We start from the raw sequence: 16,922 nt of genomic DNA, 5'->3' as shown, positions 1-16,922 counted from the left end.
GAAGTACGAAGCGAGACGTTTCAATAACATTACTTCGACTGGACAGAGTGAAAAAGTCCTCAAAGTGTACTTTGAGGGTACCTACTGACTCCTGAAATTACATATAGTGAAAGCCCAGAAAATGTATTTTACACAATATGGCAACTATAAGATGTAAAGTCGTTAATGCGTAATCCTGCTGACTAACAGGAAAAAAAACCTGCAGGTGAAAACATATCCTCCTTGGCAGGCGTAAGAGCTCCGTCATTAAAAACAATATAAATTGAATGTGCCAGAGTGAAAGTGTTAATACAGACAGACAGGGCATTTGAATTAAAACTAAAACTCAAAACTACGGATAGAAACTGAAGGTATCAAATCAGTCCCATAGGCAAAATGAGTGTATTGAGATCCATTCTGACCAGAGTGCTTTGTGGTTTCCAGCTCCTCATTGGTCTTGTTTGCTGTTTTATCACAGCTTGCTAATATCTGCATGCTTGAGAAACATCAGAAACGGGAGACAAACTATGCATTCCAAACAATCTCTTAACATTAATTTTGCAGTATAGCATTAATTCAGCATTTAATTAAAACCAACCTAAACGTGTGTAAAATCTTTAATAAAAGGCAGAAAAATCTGACTGACTATTTGGTTCCATCCAACTACTAAGGGAAATTTCCATCTCTGTATTAGCTGGTAACAAGAAGTAAAGTAGAGAACACTGAGTTTACTGTTGGTGGAAATGAGCTTGAATGAGGCAAATCCATTGATCTGTAAAGCTGCAGAATTGGGTGATAAAAAGCCTTGAAGACATTTTGACACACAACTTTGAATAAGAACAGTCAGCTACTTCCCTCTTGTAGGATGGTCTAGTTTGTCTAGTCACTAGACAAATTTGTTGCAGAAAAACACAATATTGAGCAAAATATTTATTTTTGACAATTACATGACCTCTGATACTCCAAGAGGTGAATGAGACAGTACAAAAAGTTACCGTAAAATAATAAAAAAAACAAAAGTGACACGAGTTGGCAAACTAGTCCCAAGGGAACGCCTAAAATCTTGGCAGCACTGACAGACACATGGAGGTGTTGGAATGTGATGGGTGGTGTGTGCCAGGACAGAGACGCCTGCATTGGAGGAGATGAACCACATCCTGCTGCATGTATCACCGCTCCAGTCAATGTGGAGTCGACACAGAAACAGAAAGAATAGAATATCTGACAATCAGCCCTGAGATTAAAACATGGACAAAATATCACAAACAGATCATAACAACAATACATATTCCAAAATCTGTATTTGGTATGAAGCAAACAACCATTTGGAACAATCAACAAATGCAGAGAAAATGTCAGGCTCTCGACAAAAAAAACAAAACAAAAGGAACATAAATTAATAATAATGAATTGATAATGGCACACATGGGAGAGAAGGGGTTCCAGGACAGAGATGAAGGTTTGAGTGTGACCTGCTACTGCTGGTGGGACACTGTAGTGATCTCATACACAACGCTGCCCCAAGTGGCAGTATTGAAGAGTACAACAGAGACTTTACACCAACACTGATCACACAGACTTTTCTCTAAATACACACTGAGCAGCCAAAGCCATGACCTGAACAATATGCCTGGAACTGATCCAGTCCAATGTTCACACCCGTCCCAGAGAGTCCGTGCGTACCTGTGGGTTCATCAGGAATTTGCCTGACATGCACTTACAACAATAACAAAGTCTGCAGCACATAAATGATTGACAGCTGCCTTTATCAGGATGTTTTAAGGAAGGGGACGTACATCCCCTGATTTGTCTTTGCACAAAAAGAGAGCGAGAAGAAGGAAAGACCAACTCTTGCACATCAGATAAGGCTTTTTTCAGATAGGTTCTGCAGGAAACGCACCAGTCAGGTCTTGCAGGTCCAGAAAAAAAGAAAATCACACATCAGAGCTGAAATCACCAGCATGGCCACTGCTACAGAAATTAACATTGATGTAAACCAAGAATTCTCCATGCCAGTGATACATCTGCGAACATACATCTGCTTTAAACCTCAGGGACACTAGTGAAGCCGAGAACAGAACAGTAATGAAAATCAAACGTATTGAAAAAAAGATTGCAGATCCGACAGAGGACAAACCCAAATAAAACAGCCGATGAACGACAGCAAAGGGCGTCTCATCACGGGAAGGTGAAAAACATATTTATTGTCCCGTTATATGATTCAAAATGAAGTACTGTTGTCAGGACGGCCCAGATGAACTGATCACGGGAACATTTCATTGCCCTCAGTGTGACATGAGAAGCCAAAGTGCTTTAGGCCAAAACATATATATTTATATAAAATCACATGTCATCTGGGAGGGGGAGGAACCAAAAATGGAGAAGAAAATTGACATGAATCGAAAGGAATATTGACAAATAAAGTGATTTGATTATTTTAAAGCAGATTTGATTCAAATAGATACGATAACAAGAGCATCACGTATTCACAGGTGGTGATACATGTTTACAAAAATGGATTTGATCAAATGTATGAACTGTGTTTTATTTATTAATCAGGTTATTAATTGTGACTTGTAAAAATGCACAGCGGGGGAAATTTTAACACGTTGCAGTTTATATCATACTGATTCAATCCAATCTGCTTTTAATTAATCCAATTTTACTGCTCTGCTTATCAACGTGTGTGTGTGTGTGTTTGTGTGTCAGGCCAAGAGAGAAACCCTGCAGCCGGAGCAGAGGACCAAGTGCCTCTTCCAAAGTGCATCCTGCAGAAAGCCCCCACACCGAGAGAATACATTCAAACATACACTGCTCCCTTTCCTCCGCAACATCAACTGGGCTCATTGTTAATTGCCATGTGTCATCTGAGCGAACTGGACTTTGCGAAACAAAAAGTAATGCCATGTGTGAGTCCCAAAAAAACAGCGTCCGTTCAGGTACCTTAGTTCTGGGAGAGGGTCCTTAGAATGGACCGTCCAGCCCTTTTTTCTGTCCCATCGGTTCATAAAACCTGTGTCTCCTTGACTAGATTGACATTTCAATATTGAACAGTTTCATCAATAACTTACGAAAAGATAAAGAAACAGTCAAACATTCTTGACAACTGCTAAAGAAGCCAATAAGAAACTTCAGGAATAAATAAACCAAATATAGTCAAATACTTAGAAAATCTTTAAAAAAATTAAATATCTGATTATTTTCCATTTAATCCATGAAAAATGAAAAAAAAACCCTCAATAAATAACTCCACAAATTCAGCCTGTTACTTTAAATGAAGCGAGGAGGATTTTTCTGTTGTCAGGTGTTGAGGCCGCTCTGTGACTGAGCTCCTCCAGTCGCTGATGTCAGGTTGAACAGCTGGATGAGGGGCACAGGGGGAAGTTAAGGTTTATGGGTACTAGCTGTCGTTCAGAAGAAGCCTGGTCCACTGTTGCCGCGGTTACCAGCCGACGCTGCAGGGAAACGTCTGGAAGAGAAAAAACATGCTTCAGTTATTCATTGGAGCCCATTCCCTCAAAGCACTGCTTTCTCTAGGGCTGCTATCAGACACAGACTAAACTCCGGATTATCTCCGAGAAATTATCCAAATGTGGAGATTTATGTGAGAACGCAGATGTCCGAGTCAGTAGCTGTGGATATTTCTCTGGGAGCCCCCCAGTAAAGACTGCGCAGAACTATCCGGAGGATTCACTGCAAGCGATTTAGCACGTTGGTGGCTTTTCTAACAGACGACAGACGCAACACCGGAAAAGAAAAGGAAACAAAGAAAAATAAAAAATGATATGTTAATATCTCAGGGTGAAAAAGTGATGGCACACATGTAGAGCACACAGATGAAGATATAAAGAATGGTTTGTACACAAACACCCATGATCTCTACAATGGCATGTATAAGTTATAAGCTACCTGGTGCATTATGAGCCACCTCTCACTAAAAAACGCTGGAGAGTTCTCTGCTGTTGTGCACACACTTGAGTGGAGAATCTCCAGCTCCAAAGAAAGTCCAGACATAATTTTTGCGGACAAGTTCATGTCTGCAAATGACTTAGAATAATCAATTGAAATCAAATAAAAAATCCACAATAAACAGTCCATACTGCAAGTGTTCACAAGTTTTCTTGTTAATACATTAAAGTGCCATGTCTCAGCTTTTATTAGAGTAAGTTTATGTCAAGAACAAAAGAACAGTGTGGGAGATAAATCACTTTTGACACTCAGTGGTGATCCAGTAAATAAACCAAAACACCCGGGACACGATAAGACTTAGTGTTTTGCAATGTTTCCCCGTCGGTTACAAGCTGTTGTTTTAGCTTGAAGCACTGAGCTACGTTTGAAACAGGCTTTTTCTGTCATTTGCTGTGTGTGTCAGGGGTTTTGCCACATCAGCAGTGACAAACCCCGTTCCATTGAAAAGGTCACAATGGATTCTGAGTTTGCACCATTTGAAGATGTTGTAAGTAGTAATTGCAAATGGCAACGGCAGAAACCGTAACATCAAGCGGATTTTGAAGTATTTCAACCCCTGTCAACCTCTCTCAGCTTGGCAGCTCGTTGTTAGATCTCCGTTTTTACCACTTTACTGGTGGTAAATGTGACTACAAAGTCACATTCACATCAGACGATCTCTCGGTCTCCTTAAGAAGCTTTGCTGCTTTCTCCTAATGCATAGGAATGTTGGTCAGTGTCTCCTCTTGTTGTTCCTGTCTGCAGTGACATCATCAGTATACACTGTGAACCTCATATGGCCGAGTCATGACAGAGCCATCACTCTGACAGATGGGGTGGAGGATTTGGGTCATGAGCTGCTCCTTTCTTTCTATAGGTTCTTTTAGGTTTTCATCATTTGTATCTTGTGGGGAACACCAATACCGTAACCTTTCCTCTCTTATCTATCCAACCTGTTCCTCACAAACCCAACACCTTGTCACAGGGGGCCTATGGAACTGCCAGTCAGCTACCCGCAAGGCAGACTTCATCTCTGGCTTTGCTACACAGCAATCACTTGACTTCCTTGTTCTTACTGGGACCTGGATTACACCGGACAACACATCCACCACAAATGGAGTTTTTCTCTCTACTCGCTTTTACTTTTTACCCCAACGTCTTTTGAATTTCAAGCTGTGACAGTTACTCATCCGGTACAATTAACTATTGTTGTTCTCTACCGTCCACCAGGTTCTTTGGGACATTTTTTGGAGGAATTAGACGTCCTCCTGTCAAACTTCCCAGAAAATGGCCCTGCACTTATCCTTCTGGGTGACTTTAACATCCAGACAGAGAAGTCATCTGACCTATTACTTTTACTGTCTTCTTTTGCTCTCTCACTCAGTCCTTCCCCTCCTAATCACAAAGCCGGTAACCACCTGGACTATATTTTCACCAGAAACTGCTCAACATCTAACCTCACTGTAACCCCACTTCATGTCTCTGACCACTTCTTTATCTCTTACTCTCTCCCACTATCTCAAACTGACAACCCTACCACATCCCTGGAGTCTGTACCTGTCTGTCGCAACATTCATTCCCTCTCTCCTGCCTCTCTAGCCTCCACTGTTTCATCAGCGTTCCCTTCCACTGACTCTCTCACTCATGCATCTTAACTCTACCACAGACATTCTCCTTTCTACTCTGTCCTCCTCTCTTGACTCTCTCTGTCCTCTAACGTCACGACAGGTCCGCAAGTCCTCCCCAGCTCCGTGGTTGTCTGACTCGATGCGTGCTGACAGAGCCACTATGCGAGCATCAGAAAGGAAATGGCGGAAATCTAAACACCTGGACGACCTGCTAGCTTATCAGTTTCTTCTCTCCTCTTTTTCGGCCTCTATTTCCGCAGCCAAAAGCACTTTTTACCAAGCTGCAATTCAATCCTAATTTTCTAACCCCAAAAAACTCTTCTTCATCTTTTCCAACCTCCTCAACCCCCCCAGTCCGCCTCCTCCTTCCTCCCTTCTACCAAGCCACTTGTCAACTACTCTTCATTTTCAACTAAAAATGAAGAGTGTATGCCATCTACAAAAAAGATAGATGGCATACACTCTTCATTTTTGGATCTTCCTTCTATAACCACACTTCTACCCCGACCACCTGCCCCCTTGACCCCATCCCTTCTCACATTCTCCAGTCTATTGCTCCTGACCTTCTTCCTTTTCTTACCCATTTTATCAACACTTCCCTGTCAAGGAGGCAAGAGTAAATCCTCTCCAGAAGATACCCACCCTCGACCCGTCTGAAGTAAATACCTGCAGACTTGTCTCTCGTCTTCCCTTTGTTTCCAAAACTCTTGAGCATGCTATCTTAAATCAACTCTCCTCCTATTTTAACCACAATAATCTTCTTGACCCTCACCTCACCTTCGTGAGAGGCAGTGGTCTAGTGGCAGAAACTTGGACTATGGGCAGAGAAGGTCTCTGGTTCGTCTCTGGTTCGACTCCACGGAGAGACAACAAAAGACGAACCTGGATTGATCCGTCCAAAAATCCAAGAGTCTCGCTACCCTGTCTAGTGCCCCTGAGCAAGGCACCTTACTCCCCCAACATCTGCTCCCCGAGCACCGTACATGGTCGCTCACTGCTCTGTGTGCCCTGCACCAGATGGGTAAAAAGCAGAGATTAAATTTCCCTACCTGCATGAGTGTGCCTTTTCATGTCTGTGCATGTGTTTGCGATGAATAAATGGATCTTAAAAACTTAACCAGTCAGGTTTCAAGGCAGGTCCCTCAACTGAGACTGCCCTCCTTGCTGTCTCTGAGCAGCTTCACACTGCTAGGGCAGCCTCTCTCACCTCTGTCCTCATCCTTCTAGACATCTCTGCTACATTTGACACAGTGAACCACCAGATCCTTATTTCCTCCCTTTAGGATCTGGGTGTCTCAGGCTCTTTACTCTCCCTGCTCTCTTCCTACCTCAATAAACGCACTTATAGGGTAACTTGGAGAGGATCTGTGTCTGAACCTTGTCCTCTCAAGGACAAGGTTCCGTCCTGGGTCCTTTCGTCTTCTCTTTGTACACCAACTCTCTCGGCTCTGTCATTCACTCACATGGCTTTTTCTACCATAGCTATGCTGATGACACCCAACTAATCCTGTCTTTTTCCCGATCTGAAACACAGGTAGCAGCACGAATCTCTCACTTTCTGACCAACATCTCTCAGTGGATGTCTGCACACCAACTAAAGATTTACCTTGACAAGACTGAACTACTTTTCCTTCCAGAGAAAGACTCTCCCACCCACGACCTAACTTTGACAACTCCCTGTTAACCCCCACCCAGACTGCTAGGAACCTGGGCGTAACACTCAATAGCCAACTCTCCCTTACTGCCAACATTACTGCAACAACACGGTCCTGTAGATTCATGCTGTACAACATCAGGAGAATACGCCCCCTTCTCACTCAAAAGGCGGTGCAGGTTCTTTCCAGGCTCTGGTCAGCTCACGCCAAGACTACTGTAACTCCGTCCTGGCAGGTCTACCTGCTGCTGCCATCAGACCTTTGCAGCTCATCCAGAATGCAGCAGCTCTGGTTTTTAACCAACCTAAATGCAGTCATACTATTCCGCTCCTTCGCTCCCTTCACTGGCTACCAGTGGCTGCTCGCATCCGGTTCAAAACACTAGTACTTGCGTACCATGCTGTCAAAGGATCAGGTCCAGTCTAAATCCAGGACATGGTCAAACGTTACACCCCAGCACGCTCACTCTGCTCTGCTTCGGCTAATCGGCTCGTTGCTCCCTCACTGCAAACTAAACATTCATCAAAATCACGACTGTTTGCCATCCTGGCTCCTAAATGGTGGATTGAGCTCCCCATTGACATCCGGACATCAGCAAGTTTACACATCTTCCGCAGAAAACTAAAAACATACCTCTTCCGACTATACCTTGAATAAAAAAAAAAAAAAAATAGTATATATAAATATATATATACTAACAACTTTTTGAAACTAACACTTTAGTAGCACTTAAATGGCACTTATTTATAGCACTTTGTAGTTTTGCTTTATTTTGAAGAAATTGTACTTCCTTGATTCTTGTCGTCCTGGGTTTGTACCCTCGGGGTTGAATACACAAAGCAAAAGTCGCTTTAGATAAAAGCGTCAGCTAAATGTAATGTAATGTAATGAATCCTCTGAGGTTCTGCTCATGAGGTTTAGTCTTGATCACTGACAAGGACACATTCTCAACCTGCTGTGCAGTTATTAAGTTTGTAATTCACCCTGCAAATGTTTTCTGTTGATCCACAAGTCCTTGTTTTTTTCAGTGTACAGTACGTTTTTATCTTTATTTTGAACCGCATTACCATCCTATCCGCTTCATTGTCCCCTATGAGAGGGATAGTTCACTGACAAATGAAAATTCACTCCATCTGCTCACCACTATGCCAATGGGGGGGTGGTTGAAAATACGGTGGCTAAAAACACAAAGCAAATTACCTTGGTCCGAGTCTGTTTTTCTGTTATTTTATTACATAGGAGGAAGAGGACACTTTTGCGGAGTCAAATTCTTCACCCACCCTTCCACCGGCATTGTGTTAAGTAGATAATGAGTGAGCTTCCATTTTTCTTTGAACTATTCCTTTAACTCCTCGCATTGACAACTAGTAGCTAAGAGTACCATTACTTCATCTCTGGCACTGTGAAAAATGGGCTGTGGCTCCTACACAGTTCCTCCTGCACTAATGTAACCCGGCTAAAACAATTCAAATTTAAACAAAATCAATTTGTTCAGACTATCAGGTTAAGAGGATTTAACAAAGCAGCCTTGCCAGAATGTTGGGGAACTTTGGAGAGAGGTGAAAGAAAAAGAAAAGAAAACTAGGTCACAACTCAATTTGAATTTGGAGATTGAGAAGTGATTTTCTCAGACTTGACAGTACTTGCTCCTGAGCCACAGATACCACGAGAGCAGAGCAAGTCTTTACTAACCTCATGAGTTTCACACCAACGTCGTCACCTGTTGTTGCGTCTGTTCCCTGCAGGACCTTTGAACGTCTTGTCCTGAAGAAGACGAGGAACAAAAAGCTGAGTCAATGAGAGAGCTGCACAATTTCCCCTCAACATCCCTCACACAGCTTGTGATAATGATAGAAACTCGCCAAGTGTCTCTGGAACAACTTGTCCAGTTTAAAGTGAAGTTATTTCTGCTCACCTTGTGCTTCTTACACTTCATGGAGAAGTTTTCTTCAAGGAGTACACACTCTGCACAAGGAACAAGAACAGAACAGGAGTCTCGAGATGCTGCACTGATTCATACGAAAGGTTCAACTGCCCACACATACAAGTTCAGCATTGTCGGAAGCGGCACCTCACAAAGCAGCTACTTCCAGACCGACACGCCCACATGAACTCAAACACACTCACACACTCCGCCAGCCGTGGGTTAATTCCACTTTGTGTTTTAACAGGATCAGTGTTTATTTCAGACATCAGGTTTTTTTCAGGAAAAAAGTAAAGGTCCTCTAGCAGACCAAAATAACTCAATAATCTCATTCATATCAATGCAAAACTATCTACATTTAAAGGGCCAGTTCCCTAAAAGCAAATATGTTCTTCAGTAACACTAGTCATGCAGAGTCAGTTTTGGTTTTATTTGACCAGGGTTTGAGATCATCTGTTCACCTGGATTGGATTGTGGTGGAAGCAGAGATCTCAGAAACAAACTGAAGTTTATCTTACAACCTTTGAATTAGAGTAAACATTGGCTTCGTGCGATTATTATGTGTTATTTCTTGGACTATCCACAAATTGGTCATATCACTAAACTCTGTAAAAGCTATCAAATCTGTTTTACAACACAGATCTGTTCAATAATCAGAGCAGAACAATTTCAACATTAAAAGTAAACAAAAAGAAAAAAAAAAAAAACTGAACATAAAAAAAAGAGAACTTGCAGACACACACAAACTTTTTTTTAAAGATGACAATCAGTTAACTGATTCTGTGCATTAGTAGGTGCTAAACCCCAAAAGGTTTCTTTTCCTATTCAGTCCTGACTTTGGTAAAAACAAATCACAAAATGTCCATAGTAGGAAGATTATGACTTGGTGGGAATTTTGTCAAGAATTGTTTTGTATGTGAACACATACCCAGTACTGAGGCTTGTGAGTCAATACATTGAAAAAGTATTTTGTTCAAATTAAAAATGCCTTTGCTCCAAATCTAGCTAAATTAAAACATTCTTAACAATCCAGAAGTTATCTAAACTGTGTAATTGTTTTTTTAATATTTTTGAGACGTATCCATTTGTCTCTGTTTCTCTCCCATAGCATTGGCTAAATGTTTGTCACTGCAAATGTAATGAAACCATCAGTAGAATGTAGGTTTTAGCAGTTACAGTTTGTAATTTAATCTCAGTACTTTGTTCTTGTTTGCTGTGAAAAGGCAGGTGGCACAGAGCGGAACGTACCTGACTCCAGAGCACATCTGTAGTGGTACTTGTTGGGACAACCTTTGAAGAAGCAGCCCAGAGTCGCACCTTGATCAGCACACGCTGAGCACATCTGAAAACACAGAGCATCAGGTTGAATTTAAGACTTCTTTAAGAGTCTGTGGAAACCCTTCAATCACAATAACACTGAACATCAGATAGTATTAGTTTGATTATCATTTATCGTCTCATTACAATTCTGCTGGCAATACTAATTAAAAGATGTCTCTTTTAGAATCCCTGACTCATAATCAAAAGGTGTAAACCAGCTCCTTCAAGACCTTCTAAAGTTTCAATATGACAACGTGGCCAATGGGGAGAAATATGGAGAATTGGCTACAGAGTTTACCCAGAGTTTGCCTTTCACACATGCACAGCAGAGCGGGAGGTTTGCTGCACAGACCCGTTCACAACAGCATCCAATCCTCCGCAGTACTAGACTCAAGAGACTACATTACAGTTGGGTGCAGCAGGATGTGGACGCATAAGCTTCGCTGCCGAGATCTCATGATCATGGTTACAGCACCTGTCTCTTATCACCACAAACCTCTTGACATCTTCGTCAGCGTCTTCTACGTGTGTGTCACCGCTTTTCCACCTGGAGATATTTGTTTTCCTTTTGTTTTTGTATCCGTCTCGTGTTAGAAGGGTCACCAAACATGATTCTGGGTCAAAGATGAAGTCTGTGGTGTCAACAGGAAAAGTCTTAAGATACTGAAACTGAGCTTGGATCACATTTCTGTCAGCAGACTGAAGCTGCTATCACATATGCACTCAAGTCCAAAGATTAGAGGGTGTATGTGAGCAATGTCCGAGTCGGTTGCTTCACATTTTTTCCTGGAACTTTTCCTGACAGCCCCTGGTGAAACGTCTGAGACAGTCCACATGACAATACAGCAGAATAAACACACAGTGAGTGAGTGGGTGTGTCAAATGTTTTTTTAAACACAACGGAAACTAGAAGAATACAAATATCTCAGATAATAATCTACTGCGTCCGGATAAACTCCAGAAAAAATCCTGACCCAACTTTCCAGACATTTGCTAGAGTTCATGTCTAAAAACAGCTTAAGAAACTCTGACATGCTGATGACTACAATAAGGGAAACCATGAATTAGAGGCTGAAGTATTCATAACTCACACAGGAATTATTATCTTGGTATCATGAATGACATGTCGTGGCATTTTTACTAAGATACCAGATCATTAAATATTTTGTGGGCAAAGCTGAGGTTTGAGTCTGAGGGTGTTGCTTAACCTTGTGGCTTTAGAGCTGAAACAGTTGAATAAACAAATAGCTGAACAAAGTTCAACTGCAACAATTTCATATAATTGTCTCATCTTTGGCCAATAATTTTTGAACACTTACTGTCTTTTTAGTCCTAAATGACTGTAAAATCATTTTTGCAACCGCAGGGCTGTAGACTGCTACCTCGTAAGAAACCACAATTAATTTGGCATTTCATAAGCACAGAATGGATATTATTTACTTGTATGCAAGTTTGGCACCACACTTAAAATAAACTTTAAAATATACCCAAAGTTTGAGAATCTAGAACTTTAGAATGAATTGTATCATTTCAGATAGAGAAAACAAAGATATGCATTGTGTAACAGAGAATTCAAATTACAGGCTTAAAGTGCACTTTTACCATCTCTTGTGCCGTCTTGACAGCCTCCTCCAGTCCGTAGATTTTGCCCTTCACGAGGAACACGCCTGCTGACCAGATGCCGCAGTCTTCATGGAGCCAGTACTCACAGGGCTCCAGGGGCAGCACAGGGGGGCTGTACCAGTCCTCCACCTCTGCAGTGCTGGCGTCTGAGCGAGCCCGCTTAGCTGCGGGGCTGTCCGTGCCGTTATTGGTCCACCGGCGGCTCTCCAGGAGGCCCTTCTGTTGGGGCTGACCTCCCGGCCTGAAGGACCACTGTGTGGGCGGAACAGCACACTTCCTCCTCCTGCCTCTGCCACTGCAGGTTGAGGAGTCTGAATCGCTGAAACCGTCCTCCTCCTCTTTGAGCTGCGATATGCTGGCTGGTCTTTTGGTGCTCGGCTGGTACCCCTCGGGGTAGTAAGGGCCGTGGAGGTCCCCCAGGTCCATGGCGTTGGCTGCTTTCCCACACAGGCAGCACACAAGAGAGCGCTGGTGCTGGCTGTGTGTGGCGACCCGGCCCAGCTGGAGACAAGACGTACTGGGTACAACTGCAGAGAGGAAGTCACCGGGGTCCCGAGCCTGCTGCTGCTGACCCTTCTTGCATTGTGCCCTCACCTCCTCCTGGTAGTTGATTACAGAACACAGTGAAGGCGATGGCTGCCGACGGTCCGTGCGGATGAACGGAGAGAAACTGTCGGACCTCAGCTCCCTTTTCTCCTCCTTGAAGTTGACGTACTTCAACTTGATCTCCGGCTCCTTGGGGGAGAACATGGACAAAGACTGACTGCTCATGAGTTTCTTTCGCCTCCTCTTGGCCTTCGTCTTGGCAGTGGGAGGAGATTTGCTACCTGCAGCCTTGGCTTTGGCTTTGCCTGGACTTTTCTTTGGAGACGTCGATGGTGGTGGGGAAATTCTTGCCACCTGAATTTCCACTGAGGGGTTGGGGCGAGACAGAGGCTCTGTCTCCTTCTTAGAGTTCTTGTGAGCAGCAGACTGAGGAGTGGACTGTGATGAACGTCTCCTCCTTGCCTGCTTGGGGCTGGTCTGTGGAGAACATACAGGGAGTGAAACATCCTTTGGCTCTTCCCTTGACCTCTTGTGCACAGCAAGCTGAGGACTTTTTTGAGGTGTGCTGCTATGTGACTTTTTAGAAATGCTGAGCAATTTAGAGTCAGAGGTAGAGTCAGCTTTAATGTTATTAGTTTGAAGCCTTTTCACTGGAGTTTCGGCTTTTTGTTTTACTGTTTTCACAGAGAAAGATGACTTCGCTCTGCTTTTCCTTTTTCCTACTGGCAGGGTGTTTTTACTTTTAGTCTCTGCTAAGTTAGAAACACTAGCTGTTGGTTGGGAAGCACGGGCTTTCTTATTGGTGCGAATGCATCCTGATACTTTATACCTGCTTGAATTGATGTTCATAACTATAGCATCCAGTCGTGTCCCTCTGCTGGAACGCCACGGCAGTTTTTTTTCTGTTAAAGTTCTCTCTTGGGGCTTTGCATTCCCATTCATGTGGGGAATAACAGTCTTGGGTTTGTCCTCTAAAACACTGGCCACACAAACATCATCTGTCAAGTCAATAATAGGCTCTATCGCTGACTTTAGTCCGTGGACTGGATGCTTATTTTCATCGATTGAATCCAACCTTGTGATATCAGAGCCTTCCTGAATGGCCCTTTCTGTTCTAGAGACATCCCATGCAACCTCCTCTGCTGCCTCTAGATTGGAGTTGTCACCGCTGGGCGAGTTGGAGGCCTGAGGAAGGATGAAGACATCCTCCACATCGTCCAGTGAGGTAGCGGAGGGGGAGACAGGGTCCTCCAGAGGACTGATGTACTCCCTGCTCAGGGAACACAGGTCTCTAGCAGCCACGCTTTTCAGGACAACCACCGGGTCCTGGTTTTTAGTCATGAGTAAGATTAACTCAGACGTGCCCTTCTCCGGATCATCTACTGTTGCAGGGGTGAGAGTCTCTGGTGAGGATTCTGCACAGGCTACTGAACTATTATCTTGACCATTGTCCAAACCCCTACTGTGTTCCACTTCTTCTTGCCTCCTTTTCAACAGCTCATCCACGTTCCCATCACTGGAAACCACTCCACCGTTAAACTCACTAGGCTCCTGTGTCAGACATGCTCCCCCATCCTTCTCTGGTCCTGTCGGAGCCTGAGATAACGACTGCAAAAGTTCTGGCTGAATGCCGAGGTCCACTGGCCCCTCATCCTGTTCCAAGTAATGCTGGGCCAGTGAAAATCCTGTCTCCCCGGGCCCTTTATCCGAGTCACATGACGGGTGGTGGGAGAAGCTGCCAATGGGCAGACGAGACAGAGAGTCTTGACTGGAGAATACGTGAGACCTGCTCACGTAGGAGAGGGTGACTGTAGTGCGAGAGAAGGCATCGTCTGGTTGAATGTGTTCCCCTGACTGGAGCGCAACGTCCGGGGAGCCGGTCGCTGAGAAGGGCAATCCTTGGTTGCTGTCTGCAGAATTCGCATACCAGCCTTGGGTCTTGAGGGACGCGGCGTTGAGGACACATTCCTCGCCTGTCAGGTCGATCACAGAGGGGACGCTGGCAGTGGAGAGGTCCTGAGGCTGTAGATCATCTATGCTCCCAGGTAGCTGCTCCATAACAACTGAAATGGACGGAGAGAGGGAGAGAAACTCGTGATTGTGTAGCAGAGACAAGAATAATCCATTTCTGATGTTGGCGGTTTATCTTCTAGTTGTCATTGACTATCTAGATACGATTTACTGACATCTTCTTTCTTAAAGTCCCAGTAAAGTTCTGAGCTACACGTTTCATACACTGGTAGGTGGTTGTTTGACTGTGTTTTTAAGAAACAAGCCCTCACATCTCAAGTCATAACGTTGACTTTAGCTGGAAAACTGGCGTGTGCTTGTATTTCATTAACATTTGAGGGATTAACTGACAGTTCACGTTATAAATTGTTCCTAGTTTATCTTAGCATTAATGGATGTTGTTGGTATTAAGTTGTTGTTTCCGGAAACACTTTATTCAGTGAACAAAGTGTTTCCGGACACTGTCTCACTCTCACTCTTTACCTCCAACATTGACAGGTCACACACGCTAGCGCAGTTAGCTTATTTTAGCCGCAGCTAACGTTAGCTTCCTAGGCCAGGCTTAGCTCCGGTGACGTTACCCTAATAGCGAACTCCCATCAGATATCACCTAACTTTTATTTCTTTCTCTGTTGCGACAGAAAGCCACACACATGGAAAGATCTATGAAACTTCCACAGGTCGGTAAAACGCACTTTTTAATTCGGCACGGTTTTTATTCACTAGAAAAACGTCATTTCGATAAAACGGCAACTTTTATAGTTTAGTGGACCGCATTGTTAGTTACTGCTCCCCGCGACTCTTTGTAACTTTGTTGCAGCGGAACCAATTTTAAAATGTTAACTCTCATTTCAGAATACGCGTTCTTTTAATATTCCGTGAATTCCGATTTGAAGACTGGATCTTGGCGGCGCTAAAAAAAGCAAACATAGTTCGAAACTTGATGCAACAACTCGACGGGGAGAGAGGTTTTATTAAAGTGCAGATAACTTGTCATGGGGTTTGGCGACACGTTCTCTGCAGTAACCAGAGCGGAGCTGACCGGGGAAGGCCCGGTGGATGAGACAAAGAGGAGGTAATGCGCCGCTCATCCAAACTTACCGGGACCGGAGAGACCGCAGCGTTACTAAACGTCCCGTTAACAATCCGTACCCCCCGGCATCTCCTCCAGCGGCCCACCTACTCTGACTACCGGCGACCACACGGGGAGAAAGCCCCACATTGACTGAAGACCCTCACACACTTTCAGAGGCACACTTCTCTGAGAGCAGCCGCGTCCACTTCACTGTACAAGGTCCAGCTTCCGGATAGGCCTTTCACAATAAAACGACTACTGGCTCGTTTCAGCGCTGGCATTCAGACAATTTTTCAAATTATTATTAAAGTAGAATTGAATAACACATTATATAACAGTGGAAGCTGTTGAACACAAACCTGTTGCTGTTTAGACCCAATGGTGAATCATTTGTCCGTGATCCAGCTGTTGCCGATGGGCTTTCAAGCAGGGGTGGATCCAGTATTTTTTCTATACCACGGGCCATAAAGGGGCCACAGTTTACAAAAGCTGCTTTCAGAAGTTTACTGAACTCCACACACGCTACGTATTTTCTCAAGAGGAAGTGCACTTGTGAACGCAAATGTCCGAGTGAGAGGCTCTGTAGTTTCTTCAGAGTTTATCCGCCTGGCATCCGAGTATAACTTCCGTAGAAAACCAGGAGAAGTAGATGTGTGAACACAGCGGGGGATCCCTCACTGGATTCACCACAAGCTAGGATGGAGTGGGGTTTGATGATGCTTTTAATGCGCAACAGATGCAAAGAACCTCACTTCCTTTTTCTGTGCGCTGCACCTTGCTGCTCCACCTCTAGCCTGAATAATGAAGAGGATTTGATGTTGTTGTGAATGCAGATTTCAGCGGTGGGGCCAGTGCCCCCCTGCTCCTGTCCCTAGACTCACCCCTGCTGTCAAGCCTCAGTCATCTCAAAAGCAGAAGTCAGGCAGCAACGATGAGTTGTCTTGACATTGCCGTAATCTGTGTGCTATCTCACTGCACGTGGCTGGACAAGTCAACTGGGCAGTAGCCGAACAGTTGATGCTCTGGAGCAGAAAGGCATTATGTTAGCGGTAGGACCTTTGACGAACCAAATGATTGACACTAAGAATATATGGTGCCACTTTATTCTGTGGTTTCTAAAATGCCATGTATGTGAGTGATTTGTAAATATTGGTCATTGATTTATCAGTAGTTGCTGATTGATAAAATCATTGAATAACAGTAAATACACAATT

At 43.8% G+C, this 16,922-nt stretch overlaps 1 protein-coding gene across 1 annotated transcript; it reads right to left on the bottom strand.

Moving 5' to 3' along the window:
- Positions 1 to 896: 896 nt before the first annotated feature.
- On the bottom strand, positions 897 to 15,900 carry si:dkey-94l16.4 (transcription factor 20). Its single transcript, XM_062414132.1, has 6 exons — positions 15,735 to 15,900; positions 12,057 to 14,686; positions 10,383 to 10,476; positions 9,126 to 9,175; positions 8,903 to 8,974; positions 897 to 3,448 (listed from the first exon to the last, which is right to left on the bottom strand). Exons 2-5 carry the CDS (start codon positions 14,679 to 14,681, stop codon positions 8,927 to 8,929), a joined length of 2,817 nt encoding a protein of 938 aa, XP_062270116.1. The 5' UTR covers positions 14,682 to 14,686; positions 15,735 to 15,900; the 3' UTR covers positions 897 to 3,448; positions 8,903 to 8,926.
- Positions 15,901 to 16,922: the final 1,022 nt, after the last annotated feature.

Source organism: Platichthys flesus, chromosome 20, assembly GCF_949316205.1.
Source record: "Platichthys flesus chromosome 20, fPlaFle2.1, whole genome shotgun sequence".
In the NCBI taxonomy this organism is placed as follows: Eukaryota; Metazoa; Chordata; class Actinopteri; order Pleuronectiformes; family Pleuronectidae; genus Platichthys; species Platichthys flesus.
This window is presented reverse-complemented; position numbering and strand designations above follow the sequence as displayed.

Bases quoted from the DNA above. Each gene is read 5' to 3' on its own strand.
- si:dkey-94l16.4 (XM_062414132.1), bottom strand. From the start codon at position 14,681: ATGGAGCAGCTACCTGGGAGCATAGATGATCTACAGCCTCAGGACCTC. The intron at 10,477-12,056 runs GTAAAAGTGCAC...CTGTGTTTTCAG, and splicing joins TCAAGACGGCACAAGAGATG to ATGTGCTCAGCGTGTGCTGA. The intron at 9,176-10,382 runs GTACGTTCCGCT...TTCCTTGTGCAG, and splicing joins CAGATGTGCTCTGGAGTCAG to AGTGTGTACTCCTTGAAGAA.